The 18,991-nt window shown below is 38.0% G+C and overlaps 1 protein-coding gene across 4 annotated transcripts in view; it reads right to left on the reverse strand.

The window, feature by feature from the left end:
• The window catches only part of FAF1 (Fas associated factor 1), a 495,227-nt gene that overhangs the window by 201,897 nt on the left and 274,339 nt on the right, over window positions 1-18,991 (reverse strand). For all 4 annotated transcript variants that reach the window (XM_021922862.2, XM_031668481.1, XM_021922837.2 and 1 more), the window contains one exon: window positions 6,990-7,076. In XM_021922862.2, the coding sequence (XP_021778554.2) occupies window positions 6,990-7,076 (87 nt within the window). The remainder of the gene's footprint in view (window positions 1-6,989; window positions 7,077-18,991) is intronic.

The raw sequence follows: 18,991 nt of genomic DNA on the forward strand, positions 1-18,991 counted from the left end.
AATATTTATCAAGTATTTACTCAGAGCCTGTATGGGAAAACAAACCTGGAAGGGAAGTTTCAGGCTAAAGAATGAAGGGTTTTGAATGCCAGCATAAATGAACCATTGAAAATAAGTAAGCAAGGCTGAATGTGATTCGTGTTGTACTTTAGAAATACTAATTTTGGCTGGGTGAGGTGGCTCATGCCTGTAATCCCAGCACTTTGGGAAGTTGAGGCAGGCGGATCACCTGAGGTCGGGGGTTCAAGACCAGCCTGACCAACATGGAGAAACCCCGGCTCAACTAAAAATATAAAATCAGCTGGGTGTGGTGGCACACGCCTGTAATCCCAGCTACCCGGGAAGCTGAGGCAAAAGAATCGCTTGAACCCGGGAGGCAGACGTTGCGGTGAGCCGAGATCGTGTCACTGCACTGCAGCCTGGGTAACAAGAGCGAAACTCCATCTCAAAAGTTAGGGGAGTTGGCCCTAATTGTTTGTATCTTTAGTAGAGACAGGGTTTCAACACGTTGGCCAGACTGGTCTCGAACTCCTGACCTGGTGATCCGCCTGCTTCGGCCTCCCAAAGTGCTGGGATTACAGTGTGAGCCACTGTGCCCAGCCTTCAGATTCATTTCTATTTAAGAGTGGCGCGGGGAGAGGGCTGTGTGTAGTTTTTATTTTATTTTATGTATTTATTTATTTTAATTTTTAATTATTTTATTTTATTTTTTTATTTTTGAGACAGAGTTTTGCTCTTGTTGCCCAGGCTGGAGTGCAATGGCGCAATCTCGACTCACTGCAACCTCCGCCTTCCGAGTTCAAATGATTCTCTTGCCTCAGCCTCACAAGTAGCTGGGATTACAGGCATGCGCCACACACCCAGCTAATTCTGTATTTTTAGCAGAGATGGGGTTTCTCCATGTTGGTCAGGATGGTCTTGAACTCCAAATCTCAGGTGATCCACCCATCTTGGCCTACCAAAGTGCTGGATTACAGGCGTGAGCCATTGTGCCCAGTTCTTTTTATTTTATACAAAAGCACTGTGTAATGGTTTTACTTGTAAGTTATCTCACATTCTCAATGTGAAAATATTTAATAACTAGCTTTCTGAATCCTAACACATGCCCAAAGAGCTTTGCTTCTAAAATTCCTAGTTTCTAAAATTCTGAGTGAATATTTTGTGGCCAATGACAGAAATACAGAAGACCATTAGTAATCATGAAAGAAAAGGCCAGGCATGGTGCCTCACATCTGTAATCCCAGCACTTTGGCAGGCCGAGGCAGGTGGATCACAAGGTCAGGAGTTCAAGAACAGCCTGGCCAACTTATGAAACCCTGTTTCTACTAAAAATACAACAACAAAAAAAAATTAGCTGGGTATGATGGCATGCACCTGTAGTCCTAGTTACTCGAGAGGCTGAGGAGGGACAATTGCTTGAATCCAGGAGGTGGAGGTTGCAGTGAGCCAAGACCATGCCATAGAATGGGGGTAAGAGAGTGAGACTCCGTCCAAAAAAAAAAAAGAGAGATTGAGAAAGAGGGAAAGAGAGAGACAGAAAAAAAAAAAAAAAAAAGCACAATAATAAAGTATCAAGCTGGGCACAGTGGCTCATGCCTGTAATTCCAGCACTTTGGGAGGCCGTGGCAGGTGGATCACCTGAGGTCGGGAGTTCAAGACCAGCCTGACCAACATGGAGAAACCCCGTATCTACTAAAAATACAAAATTAGCCGGGCGTTGTGGCGCATGCCTGTAAACCCAGCAACTTGGGAGGCTGAGGCAGGAGAATCATTTGTATCCGGAAGGCGGAGGTTGCGGTGAGCCGAGATCGCGCCATTGCACTCCAGCCTGGGCAACAAGAGCAAAACTCCGTCTCAAAAAAAAAAGTATTAAAACTGAAAGAGTTGGCTGGGCACAGTGGCTTACGCTTGTAATCCCAGCACTTTGGGAAGCCGAGGCGGGTGGATCACTTGAGGCCAAGAGTTCGAGACCAGCCTGGCCAACATGGCGAAACCATGTCTCTATTAAAAATACAAAAATTAGCTGGGCATGGTGGTACACACCTGTAATCCCAGCTACTTGGTAGGATGAGGCATAAGAATCACTTGAACCTGGGAGGCAGAGGTTGCAGTCAGCTGAGATCTCACCACTGCACTCCACCCTAGGTGACAGAGCGAGAGACTCTGTCGAAAAAAAATATAAAAATAAAAATAAAAACAAACAAACAAACAAAACTGAAAGAGTTTTCTTTGTGTAAGCATTATTAAATCCAGGAATTTAAAAAGAACTACACGTATTCATATTGACTGCACTGTAATAAGCTGTCTAAACATAATTCACGGCGTTAAAATTATTTCTCCTCTCTAGAAACCAAGAGTTTCCTTGTTAAAGTGTAAAATGAGATTTTGCCTACTTGTAACTCCTTGTTCTCACAGCTGAACTGTCACAACATGAAAACATTTTCCCACTGGTGAAGCTTTAGATACCTATTTTTCTGATGAAAGAGTACAAAAGGAATGGAGTTACTGACAATTCATACAGTATTCCACACCCTATTAGAGTACGACCACAAGCAAAGAAAATATGTTAACTCTGAAGGGAGGTGGGCAACAATGTTGTAAATGATTGTTGACTTCACTGAGTAGCCTGAAAATGCCCAAGACTGAAGTCTATTAGGTTCATAAGAGACTCAAGATTATAAAAGAATTGATTATAAGAGGTCTATTTCTTTGTCCTATTGGGTGAGTCAAAGGTTAATGAGAAGTATACTGAACAAAACATCTCTTGTGCTTTTGCAAAGTATTTCTCATGCAGGATAAAAATGTAAGTGAAAAAGTATTTTAATCTAGTTAATCAACTTTTAAAAAAAAAAAATAGCTTCACTGAGGCATAATTTATATGCCATAAAATTCACTCATTTTAAATATTCAATGATTGTTTAAAACTTTAGAGATGTGTGACCTTTACTATAATCTAATTTTTAGAATATTTTCATCACCCCAAATCCATTAATTTCTTGATCTACGGTATTTTCATAAATTCATAGAAGCCAATGATATCTAAGGCTATCTATATTCAAAGTTACACAAATTTCTTCAACTGAGCAATAAAAGTACAACATGACCTTACTTTTAATGACCTTTATAATCAATCCTCTACTCTGGCACTAGGAAGCAAATGTTCAGGTGCTTTCTCTGAAAGTTAAACCATTCTAAGTATTAAGTTATGGCACACTGTCTTGGAAAGAAATTAATTATATTTTTGTTGGTAACACATTTCAGGCTGTTTACACAGCTGACATTTCTCAGCTGTACCCAATTCATGCCCTAAGCTGAGGACTATTTTGTTTTGTAGCAGATGCCTCCACTTGAATGATTTCAATAAGTATAAAAACACCACTGCCTGCAACAAATATAGACTACAAGTACCAGCATTATGAGTTTTTATACTCCTAATGAAACAGGTTTTATGACATATTATTTGGCCATGATATCCTCAGAATACTGGTTATAAGCCATTTTTGGCTAAATTCAAGCACTGGAGCTAGTGAATCTGCTGTGGCATCAGTTAAAAGCAGCTTGGCCCTAAACATCTTTGTTGTATCAAATCATGCAAGCTCAAGGCAACATCCTGCCAATGCGGCAACATTTGCTCTGGGGAGGTGTGGGCAGGCACCACTTCACAGGTTCTGGGACAAGGTGCAAATGGGAATAATGAGGCTAAAAGAATCAAGCCTCTTAATAGGGATTCCCTCTTGTGTTTGCTGTGACTTAAGAGCACCAAGTAGTATTACAGTCTTGGAAACAAACAGTTTTAGCTGCTTTCCATATTTTCCTATAGTAATTAGACTGCATGACAACTCTTTGGCAAAAAATTAAATGTTATAAAAACCATTAAAACATGGGTCTCATAAAAGACCATGCCAACTCAATTCAATGAATTAGCACCTAAAATGTATAAGGCACTATTTTACAGGCAGAAGAATTGATCATATTTCATCGACTTTGCCTACCACTCTTGGAACTTGTACCTGATAAGCCCATTTCTGGTTTCTAAAAGGGTGGGGTGCAAAAGCAGTTGGCTTTTTCAACCCTGTGAAGTCTCACATTTCCAGAGTTTCTCTATTATCTTATGTCCCTGCTCTTAAACAAGACAATTATTTTTGCTTTAAACTTTGTATTATGAAAATTTTCAAACATATACAAAGGTTGAGAGAACAGTATAATAAACCCAATATACATATCATCCAGATTCAACAATGAGTGATAGATGCCTAATCTAAATTAGCTCTATCCTCACTCACTGTGCCACGCATGGGTTATTCTGAAGCAAGTCTCAGACACCACTTCATTTCTTTAAATCAGTCAATTCTTGCCTGTAATTGTAATCTGCAATTATGATCACTTTTTTTGGAGTTATCTTAATTATAATGTTGACTCATTTATCGAGTGTCTACTATGAGCCAGGTACTGTATTTATATTATCACTTATCTTCATAATAGTTCCGCAAATTAGTGAGAAAATTAAAGCTCAGAGAATTTAATGATATGCTCAGGTCTTAATTATTTTCTTCTATTTCTTCTATATATATAATTATTTCTTCTATATATATATAATTATTTCTTCTATAATATTACTATTTCTTGGAATAAGTTATTAGACAATACTAAGAACATTTCTGTTTTTTTCATGCCTCCTCAGGTAAACAGTAGACCATCATGTATGAACATTACTCTTTTATTTTTGTAAAAATAAATGTAGCATATTCGCCATCAAATTTCTCACTCAAGCAAGAAAAACAACAACAAAGAAAAACCAGAAGAAAACCACAAACACATCCCTATCCTTAACCATAGATGACCAGCCAATAATTCTAATTATATACTATAATATCAATGCTGAAATCAGTTTTTTAGAAACAAATTTAGTACCTAAACCTAAAGTTTTTTTTTCTGGAAATGTTTATTAAAAATAAAGGGGCTTTTGTTTTTGTTTTTCAGATGGAGTTTTGCTCTTGTTGCCCAGTGGAGTGCAATGGCACAATCTCGGCTCACTGCAACCTCCCTTTCCAGGTTCAAGTGATTCTCCTGCTTTAGCCCGCAGCTAGCTGGGATTACAGGCATAAGCCACCACGCCCAGCTAATTTTGTATTTTTATTAGAGACAGGGTTTCACCATGTTGGCCAGGCTGGTTTCAAACTCCTGACCTTGGCCAGGCACAGTGGCTCATGCCTGTAATCTCAGCACTTTGGGAGGCCAAGGCGGGCAGGTCACCTGAGGTCAGGAGTTCAAAACCAGCCTGGCCTACATGGTGAAACTTCATCTCTATTAAAACTACAAAAATTACCCGGGCATGGCGGAGGGCACCTCCCAGATACTTGGGAGGCTGAGGCAGGAGAACTGCTTGAACACAGAAGGTAGAGGTTGCAGTGAGCCAAGATTGTGTCATTGTACTCCAGCCTGGGCAACAGAGCAAGATTCCATCTCAAAAACAAACAAACAAACAAACAAACAAACTCCCGACCTCAGGTGATCCACCGGCCTCGGCCTCCCAAAGTGCTGGGATTACAGGTGTGAGCCACCGTGCCTGACCAAAAATAAAGGTTTTGCTATTTTCTGATTATTAAAGTTTCTGATTTTTAAAATTTCATAATCCACAAAGCATTTTCTAAAGGCGTAGTGTTTACATTGTAATTAGATTCAAGTAGCATCTACATAAATTGTCTTAAAACTTTTCTGTCTTCCACAAAGAATTATTTTATATTAAAATATATAGTGGTGGTGCTGGAAGAGGAGTGAACTGTAGTTATTATCCAGGCAGAAATATAATATTTACTAGAAAATATTGAAAGGTAATTCAATTCTTAGGCATAATCATTATTTCAGTATTGATCATTACAAGATGTTTATAAAGTCCCAATTTCTTTTTAGCCCTATTTATTTTAAAAATTAGAAGTAACTTGAGATTTCCAGAAACATTCTCATTTTCACTTTTACTTTTTAAAAAAAATTAGATATCTGGTTAGACAAGCAAGTTTGTGGGGAAAAGTGGCCAAAACTGAATTTCAGATGGCCTCCTTATATAGTGAAATTTACTCTCACAGAAAAGAGCAATAAGTGGAAATGAAAAGAGATAGGAAAGGCTTCAAAAATTTACAATAGGAAAATCATTATAAAAAATATAATAAGGGTAAAAATGACAGGCTATTTTCTTCCAGCTTCTTAACAGTAGCGAAATTTATGGGTATGTTTGAGATTAAAGTGCTATTAATATTAACTATAAAAATTAACTTTTAAGTGTCAGTCTACTATGAAAAAGGTAGTTTTAAAATTAAATACAATGATTGGCTTGATTTTGAAATATCTGTAATTTAGGAAAGAAAATGTTTTTGCCTTGAACATTTCATTAGTAGTATCTGAATATATTCTTCTCATCAAGAAAAAAATTAAGTCAAATCCAGCAGCATCAAATTCTTGCATTGACAACTGTAACATTACCAACAGAACGTTGACCTGCTTGGCTTGTGATATCTGTTCCAAAAGTGAACTCAAATTATTACAACTTCTCTTACTTTCACATTGTTTGGTTTAGATAATTATTTCCTTTTTTTTTGAGATGGAGTTTCACTTTTGTCACCCAAGCTGGAGTGCAACGGTGCAATCTCAGCCCACTGCAACCTTCACCTCCCAGGTTCAAGTGATTCTCTTACCTCAACCTCCTGAGTAGTGGGATTAGAGGTGCCTGCCACCATGCCCAGCTAATTTTTGTGTTTTTAGTAGAGATAGGGTTTCACCATGGTGGCCAGGTTGGTCTCAAACTCCTGACCTCAGGTGATCCACCCACCTCAACCTCCCAAAGTGCTGGGAGGTGTGAGCCACCGTGCCTGGCTAGATAATTCTTTCAATGGAAGACTCAATGCATTTGATTGTGCTTATTATCAAAGCCAAATAGACTGAAAGTGGCAAAAGAGAAAGGAGTATATAAAGCTGAAAATATGACTGTCACTCACTGAGTCGTCTGTAGCAGAAGTTGGCCAGCCCTCCCACAATTGGTGGCGAACGGGTATACTTGTAAGGTCATACACATTTCTCTTTACCTATGAAAAGAAAGAGACAGGACAATTAAAATAGAATTTTCACATGACTTATAGTTTCCAATCAATTTATGAGACACACAATGTATTTCCTGTTTTCTTCTAGATTCAAAACAAGAATTTGAAACTATAAAAACCCAAGTCAAAAAATTTTGTAAAAAAGAACAAAACCAAACTTAAAAGCAGATTCTCAATGAAGACTAGATGAAGTAAGAGTTAAGAAACATCCCTCCTCTCTTGTTTTCAGCCCCTGGCTGGCTTCATTTCTTTTCAGTCAGGAAACTTCAGGCACCCAGTTCCCTAAGGGCAAAGTACAATTATGAATTTTTATAATTTATTTAATCGTTAAAATGTACAATGATTCAAAACCAAAAACATATTTCGTTTTTATGTGGAATAGTGAAGGGTAGTTTTATTACAGGGAAGTGGGGCAGGGGCGGAAAAACCTAAAATTGTCTTTACATTTTTTAAGTAAGTTTCAAAGATATAGAAACTTCTTATTAAAGGAGCACAGGGCCAGGCACAGTGGCTCACACCTGTAATCTTAGGACTTTGGGAGGCCAAGGCAGGTGGATCACCTGAGGTCAAGAGTTCGAGACCAGTCTGGCCAACATGGTGAAACCCCATCTTTAACTAAAAATACAAAAAATCAGCCAGGCGTGGTGGTGGCTCCTATAATCCCAGCTACTTGGGAGACTGAGGCAGGAGAATCATTTGCATCCAGGAGGCAGAGGTGGCAGTGAGCTGAGATCGCGCCACCGCACTCCAGCCTGAGCAACAGAGTGAGACTCTATCTCCCCACCACCGACCAAAAAAAAAAAGTAGCACAGGTTATTTTTTTGAAATCAATCCAAACTAAAAACTATTTCATGTAATATTTACTAACATCAGAGCTATAGGCCCTTCCTGAAAATTAAATACAAAAAATGCATTAAAGCTGAGAAACTATTTTTCCCAACATGCAACATTATACCTTCTACTTTGAAAGGGAAGGAGGTAAACTTATCAGAATAAAGTGTTGGAAGGTTAAACTCTACATCAGCCAGTAATTAAGAAGTGTTGGCTGGGCGTGGTGGCTCACACCTGTAATCCTAGCACTTTGGGAGGCTGAGGTGGGCGGATCACTTGAGGTCAGGAGTTCAAGACCAACCTGGCCAACACAGCAAAACCTGTCTTTACAAAAAATACAAAAATTAGCCAGGTGTGGTGGCACGTGCTTATAATCCCAGCTACTCAAAAAGCTGAGGCAGGAGAATGGCTTGAACCCAGGAGGCAGAGGTTGCAGTGAGCTGAGATTGTGCCACCGCACTCCAGCCTGGGCAACAGTATGAGGCTCTGTCTCAAAAGAAAATAATAAAAATAAAAATAAAAGAAGTGTTACTGGGTGTAGTGGTTCACACCTGTAATCCCAGCACTTTAGGAGGTCAAGGTAGGAGGATCACATGAGCTCAGGAGTTCAAGATGAGCGTGGGCAACATAGTGAGATCCCATTTCTACCAAAAAATAACATTAGCTAGGCATGGTGGCTCATGCCTGTAGTCCCCACTACACAGGAAGCTGAGGTGGGGCGCCTGTTTGAGTCCAAGAGGTTAAGGATACAGTGAGCCATGATCACGCCACTGGACTCCCACCTGGCAGACAGAGCAAGACCTTGTTTCAAAAAAAAAAAAAGAAAGAAAAAAGCAGTATGTCTCTCTTCAGGTTTTCTTTTCTATTTTAGTTTTTATTCACAAATAAATTAATGAATCATAACAATGGAGAGATTATCCATTTTAACTAATTCTTCAAGTTAATTATGGCACTATTATCCTACTGTATCAAATGAAGTTAGGATTGAAATGCTCCCTATCATATGTTCTATGTTAAGACTTGAGGCCAGGCATGGTGTCTCACGCCTGTAATCCCAACCCTTTGGGAGGCCAAGCTGCGAAGATCCCTTGAGCCCAGCAGATCGAGGCAGCAGTGAGCCATGACTGTGCCACTGAACTCTGGATGACACAGTGAGACCCTGTCTCAAAAAACAAAACAAAACCCAAAGACTTCAATAGATTCTCATACTTCAACAAGCATCATGCATTTATGTTTTAAAAATGCAGAAGCTTAAAGTATCATGTTGTCCAATTACAGCATTTTGTTTTCACATTACCCTTTCTTATACATAATCACATCTAAGTTACCATTCCAGTGAAATAGAGATACAAGTTCACTACGGAAAGGAGAAACAAAAAATAAAACAAAAACACAGAACTCATTCTATTTTTACCTCTAATTCACACCTGTGGAAAAACGACTTAGTAAACGAGATCTGAGGAGCTTGGGAATGGCTTGATCTGTACTCAATTCAAACAAACAGGTTTTCTTTAGAGTTTCTTAGCAAATGGCTAGTCTACCATGCAATACTTTGTTTATAGTTGGTCACATTGTTTGGAAATTTTTATCCGTCATTATCAACCCAACAATTTAACCAAATGTAATTGGGTTAACATCTAACCACTTTCACTAGCTGTTATTATTTTGTTATTTTTAAACATTAGTGTTCTTAACAAGAAAAGTGTTCCACAAACCTAGAGTGTTACATTAATAAAAGATGAAGGCTAGAAGAGGGAGTATGAGGAGTCTTTAGGCTTCAAGGCAAAAGAATTTCTTAAAACTATTTCGTAAAATAATTAAGAAATTATTACTTTAAAGTAATTTCTTGAAATTATTTTTGATTATGTTATCTAGATATAACAAACTTTATCAGTTATTTTTGAAAAAAAGCAGGACAAATATTTACATCCTTTTGGAAAGGCGGCAAAGCTACTTTAGCATTGTAAAGTATACACAAATACTATGAGTATACAAACAAATAACTTTGGAGTGGGATTCTTTAAATTCCATCTTAATTCCAAAATACAACAATAAGGTATTATGAAATAAACAGTATTTTCTTCTTTCATTAACTCATCTGTAACTGCACTAAATTGAATAACATTCCTTTGCTATTCTAAGCCTGAAAAGCACGTCCTGGCTATAGTGTTATGTTGGTATAAAGCACAACGCCAGACTGATGTGCTGAACAAAAGTGATCAAAGTTAGAGTAATGTTAGCCATTGCACAAGTATTTAGCTTCATTGTTCTCCCCAGAATGACATCTGTTAAGCAACTTGTCATAGAATAAACTGGCTAATGCAGACAGAACTTGGCTGAGAGAGTCCCATGTAAAGCATATTAGGCTAATGTTTGATTGTTCCAATGCAAAGGCTAAATTCACAGAGTATTCTGAGTTTAAACTAAAAGAATCTTATGTTAAACCACAATCACTAAACAACAATTTAACTGAAAACAAATTTGTTGTTCAAAAATAATTCCATGCATACCAATGCTGTACATATGTAGATGTTATCAGTATATGGATGAAGCACAAGTGATAAGATAGCAAAAGCATCAAAACAGTGGGGATTTTACTAATAGATTACAATTCCATTTTCTTTATTGATGATTATGTTTAATAAAAAATTGAAATCATAATCCTGCAGAGAAGAAAGAAATCCAAAATGTACACAAAACAAACATAAAAACAATTCTGAAAAAAGTTAGTATTCTAGGAAACCTAAATGATAAAATACAGCTTTGTATAAAATGATACAGACGAATTTAAAGTCATCATGGATCAGATGAAGGACACAGTTCTTTCAGAGGAGGGAAGATGAAGAAATAAGAGGAAGAAAGAGGGAGGGGGAATGGAGAGGGAGAAAAGGAGGAAGAAGGGGAAAGGGAAAAGGAGGAAAGAGAGAGAGAAGATGGAGGGTAAAGAGACAGAGAAAAAGAGATGATAGGGAAAGAAAGAGGAGAGAGAAGTGAGAAAGAGAGGAGGAAGGACACTAATTGATTGACTTGGGATTTGAGAGCACTTTAAAGAAGTAGAAAGAACATACACACACAGGCTGGGTTGCAGTGGCTGGCATGACCAGCTGCCAATATTGTGCTGCTTCTGATGGAGTTTCATCTTTAGAGTGTGTTAAGGACAAGTGGCACTTCACAGGGTAACATTTCCTAAGGGCTTTTTTATCTTACACATTTTTTGTTTTTGATCAGCATTGGCTCAAGATCATGCTGAACCTTCATAATCTCTTTAATTCTTGTTTTACATTAAGCTCTAAATCTATGAGATTTCAGACTCCTAAACTATGCAAATGTTTCAATTAGTTCAGAAGGAATTTAATAAATTCTTTGATTACAAGCTGAACATTAAAATTACGTCACAAACTATATTGTATTTAGATCTAGAGTTCTGCATTGACAACAGATTTTCTAATTTGCATTCAAGTTTTTCTAAAGGTATGGTTTAATTTCTTCCATATTGTTTCAGATAAGACAGTCGTTTGCAACTGAGGAAATATATAAATCAGATTAACTTTTAATAGTATAGAATTAATTACTGATTTGTTTCCTTATTATTTATTTGTCATTGCTAATAAACACCTGTTTATATAGTATAATTAATATGAAAAACTAAGTAATAATCTCTACTTCAAACTTCATAGTTCCTCAATGTCTGTGGAAATTTCAATGTTAAACACAGCACTGGTGAAAAGATTATTTCATTATAACCTACTCAGTATAAAATTATAAAATACCTTCATAAGATATTCATCTCCCACTAACTTTTTTTTTTATTCATTTAAATTTTCAGTTTTATTTTTTAGTTAAATTTCATCAGAATTTCTTAGGAAAGTAATTCTTAGGAAAAGTTGCTCTGCTAAAGGTTAAACCGTGAAGCTGAGATTAGTCTCAAATAAGTTGTTCTTAACTATTTAAATTGAAAAATATAAAATTTAGTAGATAACATTCTCAGTTATAAAACACCATTCCTTGTGAGCTAAATATCAATCAAACTACTGAAAAACTTTTAGGGAATTTTAAATGTCATTCAGATATTATTCTTGTGAAAGCAAACTAATAAAAAAGTCACAAAGTTTGAGGTGTGGCAGCATACCTTGAGGCAGAGAACTAGATTTATTTATTTTTTATTTTTATTTTTTTGCTGAGACAGTCTTGCTCTGTCGCCCAGGCCAGAGTGCAGTGGGTTCTCGGCTCACTGCCAGCTCTGTCTCCTGGGTTCAAGTGATTCTCCTGCCTCAGCCTCCTGAGTAGCTGGGATTACAGGCGTGTGCCACCACACCGGCTAATTTTTGTATTTTTAGTAGAGACAGGGTTTCACCATGTTGGCCAGGCTAGTCTCGAACTCCTGACCTCATGATCTGCCCACCTTAGCCTACCAAAGTGCTGGAATTACAGGCGAGCTACCTTACCCAGCCAGAGAACTAGATTTCTAATCCTCATTCTGCTCAACTGTTACTGTGGAAAAATTGGTGGAGCCTTTCTGAGATCTCACGTACTCCATCTTAGAAGAGAATAAAACATGATCATTTCTGATTTTCAAAGATCCAAAATGTTATTATTTCATGAAAATACTAGACTTAATCCTAGGTAGAAGAAAAGAGGTGCTAAATATATACAAGACGAGGAAGTAATGAGAGAAAATTTAAAATCGTTAATGCTAGAAAATGGAGAAACAATAGGATAAATATAACAGAGACATCGAAAAGAAAAATGGCAAGTAATTTCACATGAGAAATAAAGATAATAAGCATTTTCGTGGTTTTTTTACATGATGAGTCTTAGTATTTACTTTTATTACACTTTTTAAAAAACACTAATTAATATTTTCCCCTTATGAGATCTCATTTAAAAATAAGGCCTGTCATACTGGTTTCCCAGAAAACTATTCTATCAACCTAATGTCATCAGAGTGATTATATGATTTTGCCAGAATGCTACTAAGTGATATAGTTTTCAAGTTTTATTAATTTATCTCAACATTTAACATTTTTTGAAATCTGGCCCACAATTCTTCACGTATCAAACATTTTGTTATTGCAAAATATAAAAACAAAATGTTCAGTAATCAGCATTTTAGTTTCTGGATTTTCTGAATTAAGATACTATGGCACTTTATAGTACAGCACTTACAAAAAAGTACTCTGAAACTACAGCCATCCATCTCATTCTTTTACCATTCTTAGAAGAAAAAGGACTCCGGTCATATTAAAACCTGAGCTTAGACCAAATTTTAAATATATCAAACTTAAGCTCCCAGTGCATCACATTATCAGATGTTCTGGTTAAGAGTTTGTTTTAACCGCATTGAGCAAATAAGTTATTTGTATGTGTGTGTGCTAAATCAAAATAACGCATACAAACTAGGCTTAATTCCAGTATCCTAGCAATCACTGGTGCTCTGAAAGGCTTATAGTTAAGAAAGCAATCACTTCTGAATCAGAAGTGATTCAGAGTGCGTTCTGAACACATACTTCATATCTAAGGCCTTTTTTTCTCCTCTTTTAAAAATTATTGTATACACGTTGCAGTTGCACATGGATTTGTTTTACTAAGATGCAAGTTAAAAACCTCCTTAAAATCCTTTCTGAACAAAAAACGTTTGAAACCGGATGGTGCAAGGGGAATGAGAAGGTGGCATCAGTAATCAAATGTTAATTAGCAAGCTTTTCCCCCCCCCCCAGGGCTGGCCTGTGTTGGAGAATTCAAATCAGAAATCAATGCTCTAAGTGTTTAACTATTACTTCTTCTCATTAACCATTAAAAAGACCAAGCTATTCTCTCCTCATAAAAACAGTAACTGGAGACATTTCTTTTTCTCAAATACTATCTTTCCAGAAAACAATGAAGATCTGTTTCAAGAAATCTATAAAAATGAAGTTGCTTTCAATCAGGCTTTGAACTGACTGTATTCTGCAGTTTTAAAAAATCTTTTGGCTCTAAATGAATTCTTCATTTTAATAACTGTAACTTAGTTTTGCTTTGTACCATACTTTAAAAACTTATTTCAACTCTTACTTGGCTATAAAGAAATTTGACAATTGCCTTTCTAAATGATTACTAGGATGATGACAGTAAAGTTAATCAAATATGGAAACTAATTTAAATGTATTTAATTGGAGATGGATTTTGGCCATCCTGAAACACTACCCAGGGATAAGATTTAACACTTCCATGGGTAACATGGTTATGTTCATAATTTCCAATACTAAAAGTCTGGTGTGGGTGAAAGCAACTTGACAATTGCAAAGTTAGATATTACTTAAATAACAACTAATAATCACACATTTATTAAAACGAATTTGTATCTTTTTTTTTTGAGACGGAGTCTCGCTCTGTCGCCCAGGCTGGAGGGCAGTGGCGCGATCTCAGCAGCAAGCTCCGCCTCCCAGGTTCACGCCATTCTCCAGCCTCAGCCTCCCGAGTAGCTGGGACTACAGGTGCCCGCCACCATGCCCGGCTAATTTTTTGTGTTTTTAGTAGAGATGGGGTTTCACCATTCACAGGATGATCTCGAACTCCTGACCTCGTGATCCGCCTGCCTCAGCCTCCCAAAGTGCTGGGATTACAGGCGTGAGCCACCGGGCCCGGCCGTGAATTTGTATCCTTAGTAAAAGGTCAAACCTGGATTTTAAGATAAAAGACAATTCCTTTTTTTTTTTTTTCCAAGCTATATAATTTTTATTCTTATTTTTCTATTCTTTAGAGTTTTAAGAAATGTATTCTTTTTTTTTTTAATACTTTAAGTTCTAGGGTACATGTGCATAACATGCAGGTTTGTTACATATGTATACTTGTGCCATGTTGGTGTGCTGCACCCATCAACTCGTCAGCACCCATCGGCTCGTCATTTACATCAGGTATAACTCCCAATGCAATCCCTCCCCATAATAGGCCCCGGTGTGTGATGTTCCTCTTCCAGAGTCCAAGTGATCTCATTGTTCAGTTCCCACCTATGAGTGAGAACATGCGGTGTTTGGTTTTCTGTTCTTGTGATAGTTTGCTGAGAATGATGGTTTCCAGCTGCATTCATGTCCCTACAAAGGACAGACACAAACTCATCCTTTTTTATGGCTGCATAGTATTCCACGGTGTATATGTGCCACATTTTCTTAATCCAGTCTGTCACTGATGGACATTTTGGTTGATTCCAAGTCTTTGCTATTGTGAATAGTGCCACAATGAACATATGTGTGCATGTGTCTTTATAGCAGCATGATTTATAATCTTTTGGGTATACACCCAGTAATGGGATGGCTGGGTCATATGGTACTTCTAGTTCTAGATCCCTGAGGAATCGCCATACTGTTTTCCATAATGGTTGAACTAGTTTACAATCCCACCAACAGTGTAAAAGTATTCCTGTTTCTCCACAACCTCTCCAGCACCTGTTGTTTCCTGACTTTTTAATGATTGCCATTCTAACTGGTGTGAGATGGTATCTCATTGTGGTTTTGATTTGCATTTCTCTGATGGCCAGTGATGATGAGCATTTTTTCATGTGTCTGTTGGCTGTATGCATGTCTTCTGATAAAAGACAATTCCTAAAGTGCTAAGAAAATGTTCATAGATGAGAAAAGCTAAACATAATTCACAAAAAGAAGCTAAATTTTAGGAGCTTTCTGAAAAACAAAAGTTTATAGAAACTGTGAAGTTGCAGGAATTAAAATTATAACTGAAAAAAAGGTTAATTATTTTTCTTTTTTTTTTATTATTATACTTTAAGTTCTAGGGTAGATGTGCATAACGTGCAGGTTTGTTACATATGTATACTTGTGCCATGTTGGTGTGCTGCACCCATCAACTCATCAGCACCCATCAACTCATCATTTACATCAGGTATAACTCCCAATGCAATCCCTCCCCCCTCCCCGCGATAGGCCCTGGTGTGTGATGTTCCCCTAGGTTAATTATTTTTCTACAACAGTGGTTCTTAAAGGGTGGTGGCTGGACCAGGTATTAGTATCACCTGGAAACTATTAGAAATGCAAATTCATGGGCCCCACTACAGACCTAGTGTATGGAACACCCTGGTGCCCAGCAATCTGTCTTTTAACAAGCTCTTTAGGTAACTCTTACCAAGCTAAATTTTAAGAAGCATTGCTTTTTTTTTTTTTTTTCCCAATTTTAATTTTTTTTTTTTTTGCGATGGAGTCGCTGTCACCCAGGCTGGAGTGCAGAGGCACAATCTCAGCTCACTGAAAATTCCGCCTCCCAGGTTCAAGCGATTCTTCTGCCTCAGCCTCCCGAGTACCTGGGACTACAGGCACATGCCACCACACCTGGCTAATTTTTGTATTTTTTTAGTAGAGACAGGGTTTCACCATATTGGCCAGCCTGGTCTCGAACTCCCAACCTTGTGATCCACCCACCCTGGCCTCCCAAAGTGCTAGGATTACAGGTGTGAGCCACCGCGCCCGGCAAGAAGCACTGCTTTAGAATGTGCAAATAATATATGGGCTCTTCCAGATAGCCATGCCTCTCGAGTTTACTGATACTAAAATTCTTTGAACTCTGCCTAAGGTGGCCAGTCACTTTTGAGAATAAATATAATTAATAACGATTTGTTGCAGAAATTCTAAAAATGTTGCAATTTTATTTGGATGATGTGATTTCATTAGCCTAAGAAATTAATGAGAGAAGATACTACCTCTTTACTACAGACTTCGTTGCATTCTTAGTTTAATCTAAATATCTGTTAATTGAAAACCTGTTAATTTTTTTTTTTTTTTCCTCTGTCACCAGGCTGGAGCGCAGTGGTGCAATCTCGGCTCACTGCAACCTCTGCCTCCAGAGTTCAAGCAATTCTCCTGCCTCAGCCTCCCAAGTAGCTGGGATTACAGGCGTGTGCCACCATGCCCAGCTAATTTTTGTGTTTTTAGTAGAGACAGAGTTTCACCATTTTGGCCAGGATGGTCTCGATCTCTTGACCTTGTGATCCGCCTGCCTCGGCTTCCCAAAGTGGTGGGATTACAGTTGTGAGCCATTGCGCTGGGCCAATCTTTAGTTTTTCTGTCTCAAGCTTAAGTGTGACTGCTTCCTGGTCATAATACGTATTTGGAACTTGCAATAAACCTGCAAACTCACAATAAATGACCTATTGGTCTCACTAAACAAACTTGGAAGATATCTATCTATGTCAGATAAACTGAAGAAATGTCCCTAACCACCAGAAAACTATGTTTGAGCCATATAAAAAACGAAACAGAAGTCCAGGCGCGGTGGCTCACGCTTGTAATCCCAGCACCTTGGGAGGCCGAGACAGGTGGATCACCAGGTCAGGAAATCGAGACCATCCTGGCTAACAAGGTGAAACTCCGTCTCTACTAAAAATACAAAACCAAAATTAGCCACGCGTGGTGGAGGGCGCCTGTCCTCCCAGCTACCCCGGAGGCTTAGGCGGGAGAATGGCGTGAACCCAGGAGGCGGAGCATGCAGTGAACCGGGATCGTGCCACTGCACTCCAGACTGGGCGACAGAGTGAGACTCCGTCTCAATAAACAAACAAACAAACAAACAAACAAACAGGTTATGTTTTCCTTTCGTAGGATAGCTGAAACAAGGCCCAAAAGAAAAAGGTTAGTTTCCTACAGTCAGACAAGACCTTGTCACAAAGGGCAATATTTCTTCTGTACAGGGAACAAAACTTTTCCAATTATTTAATGGCCTAGTAAATAATATGAAAAAAACGTTTCTTACAGCCTGCAATAAATAAAATAACAATCACTCAACAAAGGCTCTTAAAATCTCATTTAAAAATCAAGTAAATTAATCAATTTATAATTCTTTTCAGGAAGGAAAACACCAATTAAGCCCAAAGACAATTTTAGAAATAACTGAAGCAATTATAGGAACATTTTTAGGAATTTTACTTTAACCTAACACCATTTTGTGAAATTCAATTTTATATAATACTTTAAAGATTGGACACATAAATCAAGAAATACTGCAGACCAGAAATGTTTTGATTTTTAAATTTGAGTTTTAGTAGATAATCTGATACAATGTCAGAAGCAATGTACTAATCTTAAAGACATGATCATAACTGCAACCAAATATTTCACTATAAGGATATTCATTGCAGCCTTGTTTATCATCACACAAAATCATATCAAAACACAAAATTGGCATAATATCCAATAATAGAATAAATCAGATACCGTGCAGTTATTAAAGTGATGAACCAACATCAACAAAGCAGAGCCCAGAGGTCAAATCCAGTCTACTGTCTGTTTCTGTCCATAAAGTTCCACTGGAACACAGCCACATCCATTTGTTTACATATTTTCTCTGGCTGTTTTTGCACTACTAAGTTAGCAGAGTTGAGTAGATGCAACAAAGACTGCATGGCCTAAAAACCCTAAAATAGGAATTATCTGTCTCTTTCCAGGAAAAAAATCTGCTGACCCCTAATGTGGAAGAATATTTGGTAATATAAAAAGTTGTTACACGATCTTTTTAAAAACCAGGTTACGAAATAATATGAATCTCTGTTTAAGTTATGTGTGTATAAGTATAGGTACATATGTATGCATACCATATGTACGCTTAGAAAAAAGATCAGGCCAGGTGCAGAGGTTCACGCCCATAATCCCAACATTTTGGGAGGCCAAGGTGGGCAGATCACTTAACGTCAGGAGTTCGACACCAGTCTGGCCAACATGATGAAACCCTGTCTCTACTAAAAATACAAAAATTAGCTAGGCATGGTGGTGCATCCTGTAATCCCAGCTACTCAGGAAGCTGAGGCACAAGAATTGCTTGAACCTGGGAGGCAGAAGTTGCAGTGAGCCCAGATCGTACTACTGCATTCCAGCCTGGGTAACACAGTGAGACTCCATCTCAAAAAAAAAAAAAAGACCAGGTGATCTGCCTGCCTTGGCCTCCCAAACTGCTGGGATTACAGGCGTGAGCAACCGCGCCCAGCCGTCCACTGGACACTTTTTTGTGTTTTTTTGAGACAGTGTCTTACTCTGTCACCCAGGCTGGAGTGAAGTGGGGCCATCACAGCTCACTGCAGCCTGGATCTCCTGGGC

The sequence above is a fragment of the Papio anubis genome, chromosome 1, assembly GCF_008728515.1.
Source record: "Papio anubis isolate 15944 chromosome 1, Panubis1.0, whole genome shotgun sequence".
In the NCBI taxonomy this organism is placed as follows: domain Eukaryota; kingdom Metazoa; phylum Chordata; class Mammalia; order Primates; family Cercopithecidae; genus Papio; species Papio anubis.